At 39.8% G+C, this 14,647-nt stretch overlaps 1 protein-coding gene across 1 annotated transcript in view; it reads right to left on the bottom strand.

Annotated features, from left to right (window-relative positions):
- Positions 1–14,647, bottom strand: part of SH2D4A (SH2 domain containing 4A) — a 69,299-nt gene that overhangs the window by 12,634 nt on the left and 42,018 nt on the right. Inside the window, exons 6-7 of the mRNA XM_024764977.1 lie at positions 13,878–13,989; positions 12,419–12,620 (exon numbers count right to left, since the gene is read on the bottom strand). Coding sequence (XP_024620745.1) covers positions 12,419–12,620; positions 13,878–13,989 — 314 coding nt within the window. The remainder of the gene's footprint in view (positions 1–12,418; positions 12,621–13,877; positions 13,990–14,647) is intronic.

Genomic DNA, 14,647 nt, shown 5'->3' with positions numbered 1-14,647 from the left:
TTTTCCAGCCCTGTGGGTCCTAAGCATAGGCCCCGTCCACTGCCCAAACCTCACCCTTGCTTCGGCACCACCCTCCACAACCAATGCCTTTTCCACCTTTTCTTTTTCCTCCTCCTCTTTTTCACTATTGTGGTTCTGTTTTACCTTCTGGTTGTTGTTTTATCTATATTTTAATTTTTATATTTTTTCTAACATAGCTGTTAGTTTCCTAGTCTAATTTTATTTTTTACATTGCTTTGTTTTGTTTTTTTGCCACCCAGTGCGGCTTGCGGGATCTTGGTTCATGAGCTGGGGGTTGGGTTGAAGCTCCTGGGGTGGGAGCTCCGAGTCCAAACCACTGGACTAACAGAGAACCTCAGACCCCAGGGAATATTCATTGGAGTGAGGTCTTCCGGAGATCCTCATCTTAGCACCAAGACCCAACTCTACCAAACAGCCTACAAAATGCAATGTTGGAAGCCTCAGATCAAACAACCAGTAAGACAGGAACACAATCCCAGTCATAAAACAAAGGGAAAAAAAAGAGATGCAAAAAAATATGTCACAGATGAAGGAGCAAGGTAAAAACCTACAAGACCAAAAAAATGAAGAGGCAATAGGCAATCTACCTGAAAAAGAATTCAGAGTAATGATAATAAAGATGATCCAGAATCTCGGAAATAGAATGGAGGCATGGATTGAGAAAATACAAGAAATGTTTAACAAAGATCTAGAAGAACTAAAGAACAAACAAACAGAGATGAGCAATACAATAAGTGAAATGAAAAATACACTAGAAGGAATCAATAACAGAATTACTGAGGCAGAAGAACAAATAAGTGAGCTGGAAGACAAAATGGTGGAAATATCTGCTGAGGAGAAGAATAAAGAAAAAAGAATGAAAAGAATTGAAAACAATCTCAGAGACCTCTGGGACAACACTAAATGCACTACAGGGGTCTAATTACAGGGGTCCCAGAAGAAGAAGAGAAAAAGAAAGGGTCTGAGAAAATATTTGAAGAGATTATAGTTGAAAACTTCCTTAACATGGGAAAGGAAATAGTCACCCAAGTCCAGGAAGCACAGAGAGTCTGATATAGGATAAACCCTAGATAACACACACCAAGACACATATTAATCAAACTAACAAAAATTAAATTCAAAGAAAAAATATTAAAAGCAGCAAGGGAAAAACAAAAAATAACATTTAAAGGAATCCCTATAAGGTTATCAGCTGATATTTCAGTAGAAACTCTGCAGGCCGGAAGGCAGTGGCAGGATATACCTAAAATGATGAAAGAGAAAAACCTACAACCAAGATTACTCTACCCAGCAAGGATCTCATTCAGATTCGATGGAGAAATCAAAAGCTTTTCAGACAAGCAAAAGCTAAGACAATTCAGCACCACCAAACTAACAACAAGTACTAAAGAAACTTCTCTAGGAGGGAAACACAAGAGAACAAAAAGACCCACAAAACCAAACCCAAAACAATTAAGAAAATGGTAATAGGAACATACATATCGATAATAACCTTGAATGTAAATGGACTAAATGCCCCAACCAAAAGACACAGACTGGCTGAATGGATACAAAAACAAGCCCATATATATGCTGTCCACAAGAGACTCACTTCAGACCTAGGGACACATACAGACTGAAAGTGAAGGGATGGAAAAAGATAATCCATGCAAATGAAAATCAAAAGAAAGCTGAAGTAGCAATACTCGTATCAGATAAAATAGACTTGAAAATAAAGACTGTTACAAGACATAAGGAAGGACACTACATAATGATCAAGGGATTAATCCAAGAAGAAGATATAACAACTATAAATGTTTATGTACCCAACTTAGGAGCACCTCAATACATAAGGCAAATGCTAACAACCATGAAAGGGGAAATCAACAGTAACACAATAATAGTAGGGGACTTTAACACCCCACTTACACCAATGGACAGATCCTCCAAACAGAAAATAAATAAGGAAACAGAAGCTTTAATGACACAATAGACCAGATAGATTTAATTGATATTTATAGAACATTCCACCCAAAAGTGGCAGAATATACTTTCTTCTCAAGTGCACACGGACCATTCTCCAGGATAGATCACATCCTGGGTCACAAATCAAGCCTCAGTAAATTTAAGAGAATTGAAATCGTATCAAGCATCTTTTCTGACCACAGTGCCTATGAGATTGGAAATCAATTACAGGGAAAAAATGGTAAAAACCACAAATACATGGAGGCTAAACACTGCACTACTAAATAACCAAGAGATCACTGAAGAAATTGAACAAATAAAAAAATACATAGGGCTTCCTTGGTGGCACAGTGGTTGAGAGTCTGCCTGCTAATGCAGGGGACACAGGTTCAAGCCCTGGTCTGGGAAGATCCCACATGCTGTGGAGCACCTAGGCCTGTGAGCCACAACTACTGAGCCTGCACGTCTGGAGCCTGTGCTCCGCAACAAGACAGGCCGTGATAGTGAGAGGCCCGAGCACCACAATGAAGAGTGGCCCCCACTTGCCACAACTAGAGAAAGCCCTCACACAGAAATGAAGACCCAATGCAGCCAAAATTAATTAATTAATTAATAATTTTTAAAAAAGAGTAGCTATTATCATCATTTAAGGGAAGTAAAAACTTAAAAAAAAAAATACGTAGAAACAAATGACAACAAAAACACAATGACCCAAAACCTATGGGATGCAGCAAAAACAGTTCTAAGAGAGAAGTTATATCAATTCAATCTCACCTCAAGAAACAAGAAAAATCTCAAATAAACAATCTAACCCTACACCTAAAGCAACTACAGAAAGAAGAACAAAGAAAACCCAAAGTCGGTAGAAGGAAAGAAATCATAAAGATCAGAGCAGAAATAAATGAAATAGAAATGAAGAAAACAATAGCAAAGATCAATAAAACTAAAAGCTGGTTCTTTGAGAAGATAAACAAGATTGATAAACCCTTAGCCAGACTCATCAAGAAAAAAAGGGAGAGGACTGAAATCAATAAAATTAGAAATGAAAAGGGAGAAATCACAACTGATACCACAGAAATAAAAAGGATTATAAGAGACTACTACAAACAACTATATGCCAATAAAATGGACAAACATGAAGAAATGGACGAATTCTTGGAAAGGTACAATTTTCCAAGATGGAACAAGGAAGAATTAGAAAATATAAACAGACCTATTCCAAGTAATGAAATTGAAGCTGTAATTAAAAATCTTCCAACAAACAAAATTCCAGGACCAGATGGCTTCACAGGCAAATTCTATCGAACACTTAGAGAAGAGCTAACACTGATCCTTCTCAAACTCTTCCAAAAATTTCCAGAGGGAGAAACACTCCCAAATCCATTCTATGAAGCCATCATCACCCTGATACCAAAACCAGAAAAAGACATCACAAAAAAAGAAAATTATAGACCAATATCACTGATGAACATAGAAGCAAAAATCCTGAACAAAATAGTAGCAAACAGAATCCAACAACATATTAAAAGGATCATACACCATGATCAAGTGGGATTTATCCCAGGGATGCAAGGATTCTGCAATATATGCAAATCAATCAATGTGATACACCATATCAACAAGTTAAGGAATAAAAACCATATGATCATTTCAATAGATACAGAAAAAGCTTTTGACAAAATTCAACACCCATTTATGATATAAACTCTACAGAAAATGGGCATAGAGGGAACCTATTTCAACATAATAAAAGCCATATATGACAAACCCACAGCAAACATCATACTCAATAGTGAAAAACTGAAAGCATTTCCACTAAGATCAGGAACAAGAGAAGGATGTTCACTCTCGCCATTCTTATTCAACATAGTTTTGGAAGTCCTAGCCATGACAATCAGAGAAGAAAAAGAAATAAAAGGAATCCAAATTGGAAAAGAAGACGTAAAACTCTCACTGTTTGCCAATGACATGATACTATACCTAGAAAGTACTAAAGATGCAACCAGAAAACTACTAGAACTAATCAATGAAGTTGGTAAGGTTTCAGGATACAAAATTAATGCACAGAAATCTCTGGCATTCCTATACACTAACAACAAAACATCAGAAAGAGGAATTATGGAAACAATCCCATTTACCATCATAACAAAGAGAAGAAAATACCTAGAAGTAAACCTAACTAAGGAGGCAAAAGACTGTACTCGGAAAACTATAAAACACTGATGAAAGAAATCAAAGATGACATAAACAGATGGAGAAATACACCATGTTCTTGGATTGGAAGAATCGATATTGTGAAAATTATTATACTACCCAAAGCAATCCCTATCAAACTACCAATGGCATTCTTCATACAATTAGAAAAAAAAGTTTTACAATTCATAGTCTAGTGGGAGGCAGCAGCATAGCACAGGGAGATCAGCTCGTGCTTTGTGACCACATAGAGGGGTGGGATAGGGAGGGTGGGGGGGAGACACAAGAGGGAGGGGATATGGGTATATATGTATAAGTATAGCTGATTCACTTTGTTACACAGCAGCAACTAACAACAACGTAAAGCAATTATACTCCAATAAAGATGTTAAAAAAATAGTACATTAAAAAAAATCATGGTGAATAATATTTGATTTTTTAACCAATAAAGAAGTCAATATAAGGCTTTTCATGGAAATTAATGTAAGAATTGGAAAAATAAATTCTTTACAAACTAATTTAAAAAAGGCTAACTGGACAACAAATCAATGCTAATTGAATTAAGGTGGTTCCACCGCAGGCTGTTAGATTAACAAAGAAGTCTGGCAATACCACGTATGTCAAGTATATGGGAAGAAAAACTCTCAAGTATAGCTGGTGGGAGTATAACTTTGTATAATCACTTTGGAAGGCATTTGGCAATATTTAATATAATTAAAGATGCACATACCCTACCTCCCAGCATTTCCACTTCTAGATGTATACCCTGAAGAAATTATCGTGAATGTCTACAATGAGACCTGTTCAGGGTGTATACCACATCATTTTCTGCAATAGCAATAAAATGTACCAAATGTAGGAGAAGGGATGCATGAATAATGATATGTGTGTGTAATAATATATATATCATCGTTAAACACAAATAAAGCATTACGTGTTTTATAGCGTGTGTATTATAAATATTTAAATAACATATATCATATAACACTGCACTACAGGTAAAATGGATGAGCCAGTCTACATTTATAAACAAAGAAAAACCCAGATAACATAATGTTGAGAGAAAACACACGTTGCAGAAGAATGTCTATAACATGATACCCACGTAAACGTTAAACACAATATTCTGTTTTATAGAAACATACATATACCTATGTTTTATATTTTTAAAATATATTTTATAGAAATACACAGGTATGCATATATATAATAAGAGTATAAAAATATGGATGGAAAGGACAGCTTCAGAAGAGTGGTTCACCCATTGGGAAGGAGAGAATGAAATAGAATCAAAAAGGGAATAAAAAAGGAGCCTTAATTCTCTCTGTCAGGATTTATTTCTTAATAAAAGCAGATGTGAAGTAAATATGGTTTTTAACATTCACTGTATCTGGAGAGTAGCTATAACATGTTTCATCACTGGCACTAGATATATTTCCCTCTGTACTGTTCTTGTTTAAAATATTTCATAATTAGAAAAATCATGTTTAGGGACTTCCCTCGTGGTCCAGTGGTTAAGAATCTGCCCGCCAATGCAGGGGACACGGGTTTGATCCCTGGTCCGGGAAGACCCCACATGCCACAGGGCAACTAAGCCCATGTGCCACAACTACTGAGTCTGCACTCTAGAGCCGTGAGCAGCAACTACTGAGCCCATGAGCCACAACTACTGAAGCCTGCGTGCCTAGAGCCCGTGCTCCACAACAAGACAAGCTGCTGCAATGAGAAGCCTGTGCACCGCAACAGAGTAGCCCCCGCAACTAGAGAAAACTCACGTGCAGCAATGAAGACACAGTACAGCCAAAAAAAAAAAAAAAAGAAAGAAAGAAAGAAAAGAAAAATCATGTTTAAACGAGGAGAGAAAATCCTCCATAATGTGGGTGGGCCTCATCTAATCAGTTAAAAGCTTCACAGGACAAAGACTGACCTTCCCTGAGCAAGAAAGAATCTGCCAGGGGGTGGACAGCCTCTGGATCTGAGCCACCAATCTGGCCATTCTCCCTCTGGCTGGCATGCCCAGCAGGTTTCGGACCCACCAAGCCTGGGACAGAGATGGGGGGGTCTCTGCTCCTCTCTGCCACTGCGCTGAGTGGTGGCTGGCACTCCCTCAGGTTCTGTGCCTGGTCTTCCTCTCTTACCATCTTCCCAACTCACCCCTGGAAAGTCTCATCCCCTCCATGCTTTTAATTATGGGCTAACGATCCAATCTATTATCTCGAGGGTTGACCCATTAATCTGATTGCCAAATGGATACTTTCACACAACGGCCCCCCAAAACATTCAAACTCATCATATCCCAAACGAGTGCACTGTGCCCCTCCCCTAAGTCCCCGCATCCTCCTGGGTTCCTGTCTCACCAACAGCGTGCAGCTTCCACCCACCCCACAAGCCAAAGGCCCAGCAGCCCTCACTTCCCTGGTCTCCTCCTACCCAGCCCCATCCTTACCCAAAGCTAATTAAGAGAAAGGGGTGAAATAGAAACTTCTGTGGGGTGGAAGATTAGGTGGCCAAAACAGTAATTTAGGAAGGGTGATTAAAGGAGTGCATGACAATGAATGGAATATGGCAAACCAATAAAGAAGAGCTTCCATGCCGCTATTTCAAAACAGGCTTCCTGATAAATAAACAATTATATTTCCAAAAGATAAGATGTGATCCATCTTCTCTTTGTGATAGAAATGTGAAATTTTGTCTTCTTAAAACTGCAGATAATGATTTACATTGACTACCTGGCTGTGTATTTATTTATTATTACCTTATTTTATTGTATCATATTATTTGCTTTGTTTATAACTATGATGTTTGTATAAATGAAAATAACTCAATAACAATTAATAAATTATATGTAAAACTCAAGAGTCTTATTTTTTAACCAAAGCTTCAACTAGATTTTTAGTCCGACTGTGTCTTCCTAGCTTGTAGCAACTGTTTCAAACAGATCTGCCCGTTGAAGTATCAGGATTTTTAATAACACCAACACTTTGAATTTCTCACTCCCTGCTGTTAAAAAAGCTACCACCCTTTCAATCAGGGATGACAGCATCTTCTGCCCAGTGACACAGAAGCTACAAAGTGGCTGATTTCCTCACTGCTTATCTTAAAAAGGAAAAAAAAAACAGGCAATGTGGGGCAGCGGAGTTGACCATGACAGACGGGTCACTGACCATGTTCTTTCTATTCATCTTCTGATGCTGTCGTCACTCTTTCCCCCAGTGTCTTCAGAGCAGAATGGAAAGGAAGGACCTGGTCCCGGGAGGGCTTTGCTGGGGGGCTCCTCTGGGGATGGACAATTACAAAACCTAAATCGCCAAAGAACATGCACTTTCCAGGAAAACTAGGCTGCTGTGCTGTACCTGTAAAGGCAGCCCTTTGGCAATGAGCCTACCGCAGATAACGTGGTTCTTTTTAGAGGAGTTTGCCATGCTGTGTGTTTGGGAGCTTGTTTTTGTGGCTTTATTTATGTGTGAGACGATCCTACGGAAAAGAGAGTAGCCTTAAACATAACTCAAACCGAGATACCCGTTAGGACAAGTGTGTTCCACGAGAGGATGTGATCTCTGTCTTAAAGCTGTCGTTGGGACTTCCCTGACAGTCCAGTGGTTAACCCTCCGTGCTTCCACTGCAGGGGGCACGGGTTCAATCCCTGGTTGGGGAACTAAGATCCGGTGTGCCTCACCGTGCAACCAAAAAAAAAAAAAAGCTTTTGTTGTCTACGGGACCAGTGAGTCCAACCCAACCACAGACCTCGTGGAAGCCAATCGAGGCAGGAAGCCACCTCCTTCTCTTGAAGTTCAAGAAACGGAGAGGTCGGTGAGGCAGGCGCTGGGTAAACAGACGTCTTGGATGAGTCTAGCTTCGAGGGTCGAATGAAGACGTGCTTTACGAGCTGACCTCTGCTCAGCCCCCAACAGACCCACTTTGCAGCCTTAACCGCATGGGTCGACTTTTAAGTTCAAGATCACAAAGTCCCACCCCTTCACTTAACAGATGAGGAAAGTGAGGCTCAGATAAATGGAATCACTGCGGAGAACGATGATCTGCTCAAGGTCACTCAGCCCAAGACCTTCCGGCCACCCAAAGAGGCCACACCAGCCCCTCCCTGGGTGGGGGACGGATGACAGCGCTGCCATCTGGGGCCGTCCCAAGGGGCCTGCCTTCCTTCCGCCCTGAAGATAACTACTGACCCCACACAAAAGGAGATCTTTGTTTTTTATTTTTCCATACTCCTAACAGAGAAGGATTTTTAGTTTTTATTTCAGAGGAAAAGGCTTTAGACAGTTGTGTTTCATTAAATCAATATTTGGTTTCTCTTGGTTATTTTAAATATCATCTTCCTCCACACCAGAATATGAAAAAATCATGTAATAGCAATAACCAGGAGAAAATAATTTTATAATTAGTGAAGATAAGGGATGGGGGTTTCTGCTGTGATATCACTGCATTTTTCTTTTAACATCTTTATTGGAGTATAATTGCTTTACAATGTGGTGGTGTCCGTCCGGGGTGATGAATCACCCCTCCAAAAAAAAAAAAAAAAAAAAAGGCACCTTCATTGCTGTCAGTCACATAAGTTGTGCTCTAAAAATACTGTGGGTGTATGACAAGCTGTATTCCACCCTTGGAGGAGCCTGGAGAGGCACATAGCCTGCGGGGACCTGCGGCCCGACACAGTGACAGGCTCGGGTGTGGGAGGCACCTGCGCGGGAGTTCACACTCCGTGCCCCAGGCACAACGTTAAGGGGCCTCTCTTGTTGTCATAAGGAAAAAATCGTTCCCCAAACTGTCACTCTGTAGAACATGGTCAGTTAGTGCTGGTCCCCAAGTCCCCAGATGGAACCTTTCAACTGAGTAAGTATAAATAATCATAGAAGAGGAAATGGTCCATCTCCTGCTTCCTCTGAGGACAGAATCCCCATTAGGAAAAAGCCCTGAAGATAACTACTGACCCCACACAAAAGGAGATCTTTGTTTTTTATTTTTCCATACTCCTAACAGAGAAGGATTTTTAGTTTTTATTTCAGAGGAAAAGGATTTAGACAGTTGTGTTTCATTAAATCAATATTTGATTTCTCTTGGTCATTTTAAATATCATCTTTCTCCAGACCAAAATATGAAAAAATCATGTAATAGCAATAACCAGGAGAAAATAATTTTATATTTAGTGAAGATAAGGATGGGGGTTTCTGCTGTGGTATCACTGCATTTTTCTTTTAACATCTTTATTGGAGTATAATTGCTTTACAATGTTGTTTTAGTTTCCGCTGTATAACAAAGTAAATCAGCTATATGTATACATGTATCCCTATATCCCCTCCCTCCTGAGTCCCCCTCCCACCCTCCCTATCCCACCCCTCTAGGTGGTCACAAAGCACCGAGCTGATCTCCCTGTGCTATGCTGCTGCTTCCTACTAGCTATCTATTTTACATTTGGTAGTGTATATATGTCCATGCCACTCTCGCACTTTGTCCCAGCTTACCCTTCCCCCTCCCTGTGTCCTTAAGTCCACTCTCTACGTCTGCATCTTTATTCCTGTCCAGCCCATAGGTTCTTCAGAACCTTTTTTTTTTTTAGATTCTATATATGTGTGTTAGCATACAGTATTTGTTTTTCTCTTTCTTACTAACTTCACTCTGTATGACAGATTCTAGGTCCATCCACCTCACTACAAATAACTCAATTTTGTTTCTTTCTATGGCTGAGTAATATTCCATTGCATATATGTGCCACATCTTCTTTAGCCATTCATCTGTCGATGGACATTTAGGTTGCTTCCATGTCCTGGCTATTGTAAATAGTGCTGCAATGAACATTGTGGTACATGTCTCTTTTTGAATGATGGCTTTCTCAGGGTATATGTCCAGTAGTGGGATTGCTGGGTCGTATGGTAGTTTTACTTTTAGTTTTTTAAAAAACCTCCATATGGTTTTCCATAGTGGCTGTATCAATTTACATTCCCACCAACAGTGTAAGAGGGTTCCCTTTTCTCCACACCCTCTCTAGCATTTATTATTTGTAGATTTTTTGATGATGGCCATTCTGACTGGTGTAAGGTGATACCTCATCATAGTTTTGATTTGCATTTCTCTAATGATTAGTGATATTGAGCATCCTTTCATGTGTTTGTTTGCAATCCATATATCTTCTTTGGAGAAATGTCTATTTAGGTCTTCTGCCCATTTTTGGATTGGGTTGTTTGCTTTTTTGATATTGAGCATGAGCCTCTTGTATATTTTAGAGATTGATCCTTTGTCAGTTGCTTTGTTTGCAAATATTTTCTCCCATTCTGAGGGCTGTCTTTTTGTCTTGTTTATGGTTTCCTTTGCTGTGCAAAAGCTTTTAAGTTTCATTAGGTCCCATTTGTTTATTTTTGTTTTTATTTCCATTACTTTAGGAGGTGGGTCAAAAAGGATCTTGCTGTGATTTATGTCATAGAGTGTTCTGCCTATGTTTTCCTCTGAGAGTTTTATAGTGTCTGGCCTTACATTTAGGTCTTTAATCCATTTAGAGTTTATTTCTGTGTATGGTGTTAGGGAGTGTTCTAATTTCATTCTAATTTCAACTGTAGCTGTCCAGTTTTCCCAGCACCACTTACTGAAAAGGCTATCTTTTCTCCATTGTATATTCTTGCTTCCTTTATCAAAGATAAGGTGACCATATGTGCGTGGGTTTATCTCTGGGCTTTCTAACCTGTTCCATTGATCTATATTTCTGTTTTTGTGCCAGTACCATATTGTCTTGATTAATGTAGCTTTGTAGTATAGTCTGAAGTCAGGAAGCCTGATTCCTCCAGCTCCATTTTCCTTTCTCAAGATTGCTTTAGCTATTTGGGGTCTTTTGTGTTTCTATACAAATTGTGCAATTTTTTGTTCTAGTTCTGTGAAAAATGCCATTGGTAGTTTGATAGAGATTGCCTTGAATCTGTAGATTTCTTTGAGTAGTATAGTCATTTTCACAATGCTGATTCTTCCAAATCAAGAACATGGTATATCTCCATCTGTTTGTATCATCTTTAATTTCCTTCATCAGTGTCTTATAGTTTTCTGCATTCAGGTCTTTTGTCTCCTTAGGTAGGTTTATTCCTAGGTATCTTATGCTTTTTGTTGCAACGGTAAATGGGAGCATTTCCTTAATTTCTCTTTCAGATGTTTCATCATTAGTGCATAGGAATGAAAGAGAGTTCTGTGCATTAATTTTGTATCCTGCTACTTTACCAAATTCATTGATTAGCTCTAGTAGTTTTCTGGTAGCATCTTTAGGATTCTCTATGTATAATATCACGTCATCTGCAAACAGTGACAGTTTTACTTCTTCTTTTCCGATTTGGGTTCCTTTTATTTCTTTTTCTTCTCTGATTGCTGTGGCTAAAACTTCCAAAACTATGTTGAATAATAGTGGTGAGAGTTGGCAACTTTGTCTTGTTCCTGATCTTAGTGGAAATGGTTTCAGTTTTTCACCATTGAGAATGATGTTGGCTGTGGGTTTGCACTGTAGTTTTATTCAGGGATTTTCCAAAACAAATTGTTCTGCCTAATTCCCCCCACAGCCTAGGAGGTAAAGGGACCACCATGGCCAAATAAAGTCTTCATTTAAAAAAGAAACATTTCCAGCTGCTGCATAGCACAGGGAGATCAGCTAAATGCTTTGTGATGACCTAGAGGGGTGGGGTAGGGAGGGTGGGAGGGAGGCTCAAGAGGGAGGGGATATAGGGATGTATTTATACATATAGCTGATTCACTTTGTTGTACAGCAGAAACTAACACAACATTGTAAAGCAATTGTACTCCAATAGAGATATTAAAAAAAAAAAAAGAAAAGAAACATTTCCAAATTCTCAATCTATGAGCTTGGTTGTATATCCCAGAATGAGAATCATCATCAAATCTTTAATCCTGAGCAGAGGAAATGTATCTCTGCTCATGATGTGAAGCCCAGCAAGCCTGGGTTCCTACTGTGATGACCCCCCAGTTGTCCCCCCGCCCCTCACTGGCTGTCACCATGTGGGGGTGAGCTGGGCTGGCGGCACAGGACCTCGCTGAGCATCTTCACGAAATTCCTGGCTGTGTTAATGGTACCCACAGCGGGGATTTTACAGATGAGGGGAGATGAAGTGCTGCCCAGGTGTCTCAGAATCACAGACTCAGAGGTGGAGCCGGATTGAATGGCACCAGTAGGCTCTCTCCCCGCAGCGGCCACGCAATTCATCTATTTTAATCAGCCATTTCACCACTTATGCTTAAAGCCACCTGCATGGCTTCTTACCTGAGAGGTCTGCAGGGGTGTCCCGAAGGGCTCAGGAACTGAGGCTTGGGTGGAAGGGGGGGCCTCCGAGGCTTCTGGGGGCCGCCGGGGGGGCTCAGTGGCCCCTCGCCGCCTCTCCCCCTCTGGGACAGCCTCTTGTAGTCCTCCCGCGCCTGTTTTGCCAGGGAGCGCCTCCTCTCATCAGCTGCCTTGGATTTTCGCACTAGAAAAAGAGTGGGGTTTGAGAAAGGCCCTCATGAGCCACGGAGATGTTTAGAAGAATCAGCACCTCAGACAGTGAACAGAACGGACTCTGGTAACAATGAACAGGCACCAGCAAAGCCTAGCATTAAAGACCCTAACGCAGGATGTAAGAATAAGCTTTACTGAGTGTATCTGTACTTCAGACACTATTGATCAGAATCTGTTATGTTTGATTTCACAGAAATGCCTGAAGTCTTCCATTACACTAAGATTTCACTGCATATAAGTGATTGGATCTGGTAAACATTTTCACTTCACAAAAATTGTCATTTTAATGGTGTTCATTGTGATGGAATTCCCAACATTCTGCAAACACGGCCGCCCCTGTTCTCCTCCTGTTGCTTCAAGGGATGACTGGGCAGTTAGGGTGTCTTTGTCCAAGTCAGATGGAAGCTCTAATCCTGTTTCAAACCCAAATCCTCCCAGCATCCTCACACATGCTCTGCTCTGCCTTCATCTGCACTGGCCTCTCCCTAGGAGGATGATCTCTGGGCAGTGCTAAGTCAGAATGGGGCAGGGTTGAGCCATAGGTGGGGAAGGGATGCTGACACATCCAGCCTGTTACACCTGTGTTCTTCTGATTACAAAGTTAAGATGTGTTCACTGTTGAAAACTGAGAAAAATAAAGAAAAACGAGAAGAATTCCAATAAATAACCTTGAATCCTGCCTCTCCAAGAAAACTAATGTTAATATGTTAACCTGCCACTTCTTTTCCCTCATATACTTAGACATTTTTAAGTAGGGATATTTTTCATACTATTTTATAATGATTTTTCTTCTCCAAGCTAAAAAGATATAAACACATTCCAAGGACTTTAAACACTCTTCCAAAACATTTTTTCATAGCTAAATACCATTTCATCATATACATACATCATAATTTTGATGGTACAAAGATGAATTGAGAACCTTTCTGCCATTCAATGTTTAGATGAGAACCTTTCTGCTATTCAATATTTGGATGGCTCTGTAGCCTTCGAGTAATAGTTTAGTGTTAAAACATCTCTCGGGCTTCCCTGGTGGCACAGTGGTTGAGAGTCCGCCTGCCGAAGCAGAGGACACGGGTTCGTGCCCCGGTGCGGGATAACCAAAAAAAAAAAAAAAAAAAAAAAAAAAATCTCTCAACAACCACTCTAAGTGCTTCCTAGATGGATCATCTTATTCTGTGAACAAACTAGCTTAGTGTCACTGTTATGGAGGCCTCTGGGTACTCACAAGAGGCCTGCCACTCCGAATCTTCTTTCCAGCTCTTATAAATCTGCTTGGTTCTCTCTTCATCTATTTGTTTTACTTCTTCATCTTGTGTTTTCTTCACAGATTCTTTCTTCTGTTTAAAAAACCAAAAACAAACACTGGTGAGGGACTCTGGCAGTTTCCAGCAGTGAGGCAGGCACTAGGCATGGTATGGGCACAAAAATGGGCATAAAGATGAATGGAAGAGAATAGAAAGCTCGAAAATGAAAACACAACCTTACAAAATCTATGGAAAGCAGCAAAAGCAGTTCTAAGAAGGAAGTTCATAGCACTACAGGCCTTCCTCAAGAAATAAGAAAAATCTCAAATAAATAACCTAACCTACCACTTAAAAGAACAGAAAAAGAAGGACAAGCAAAATCCAAAGTCAACAGAAAGAAGGAAATAATAAAGATCAGAGAGCAGATAAATAAAATAGAGCTCAGAAGAAAAATAGAAATGATCAACAAAACCAAGAGCTGGTTTTTTTGAAAAGATAAACAAAATTAACAAACCTCTAGCCAGGTTCACCAAGAAGAAAAGAGAGAGTACCCGGATAAACAAAATAAGAAATGAAAGAGGAGAAATAACAACTGATAGCACAGAAATATAAAAAAATCATAAGAGAATACTATGAACAATTATATGCCAACAAGTTGGACAACCTAGAAGAAATGGACACATTTCTAGAAACATGCAGCCCACCAAAGCTGAGTCAGGAACAAACAGCTAATTTGAACAGACTGATCACT

Source organism: Neophocaena asiaeorientalis, unplaced genomic scaffold, assembly GCF_003031525.2.
Source record: "Neophocaena asiaeorientalis asiaeorientalis breed wild unplaced genomic scaffold, Neophocaena_asiaeorientalis_V1.1 scaffold14, whole genome shotgun sequence".
In the NCBI taxonomy this organism is placed as follows: domain Eukaryota; kingdom Metazoa; phylum Chordata; class Mammalia; order Artiodactyla; family Phocoenidae; genus Neophocaena; species Neophocaena asiaeorientalis.
Note: the sequence above shows the minus strand (reverse complement) of the source record. Positions and strands in the feature narration are given on the sequence as shown.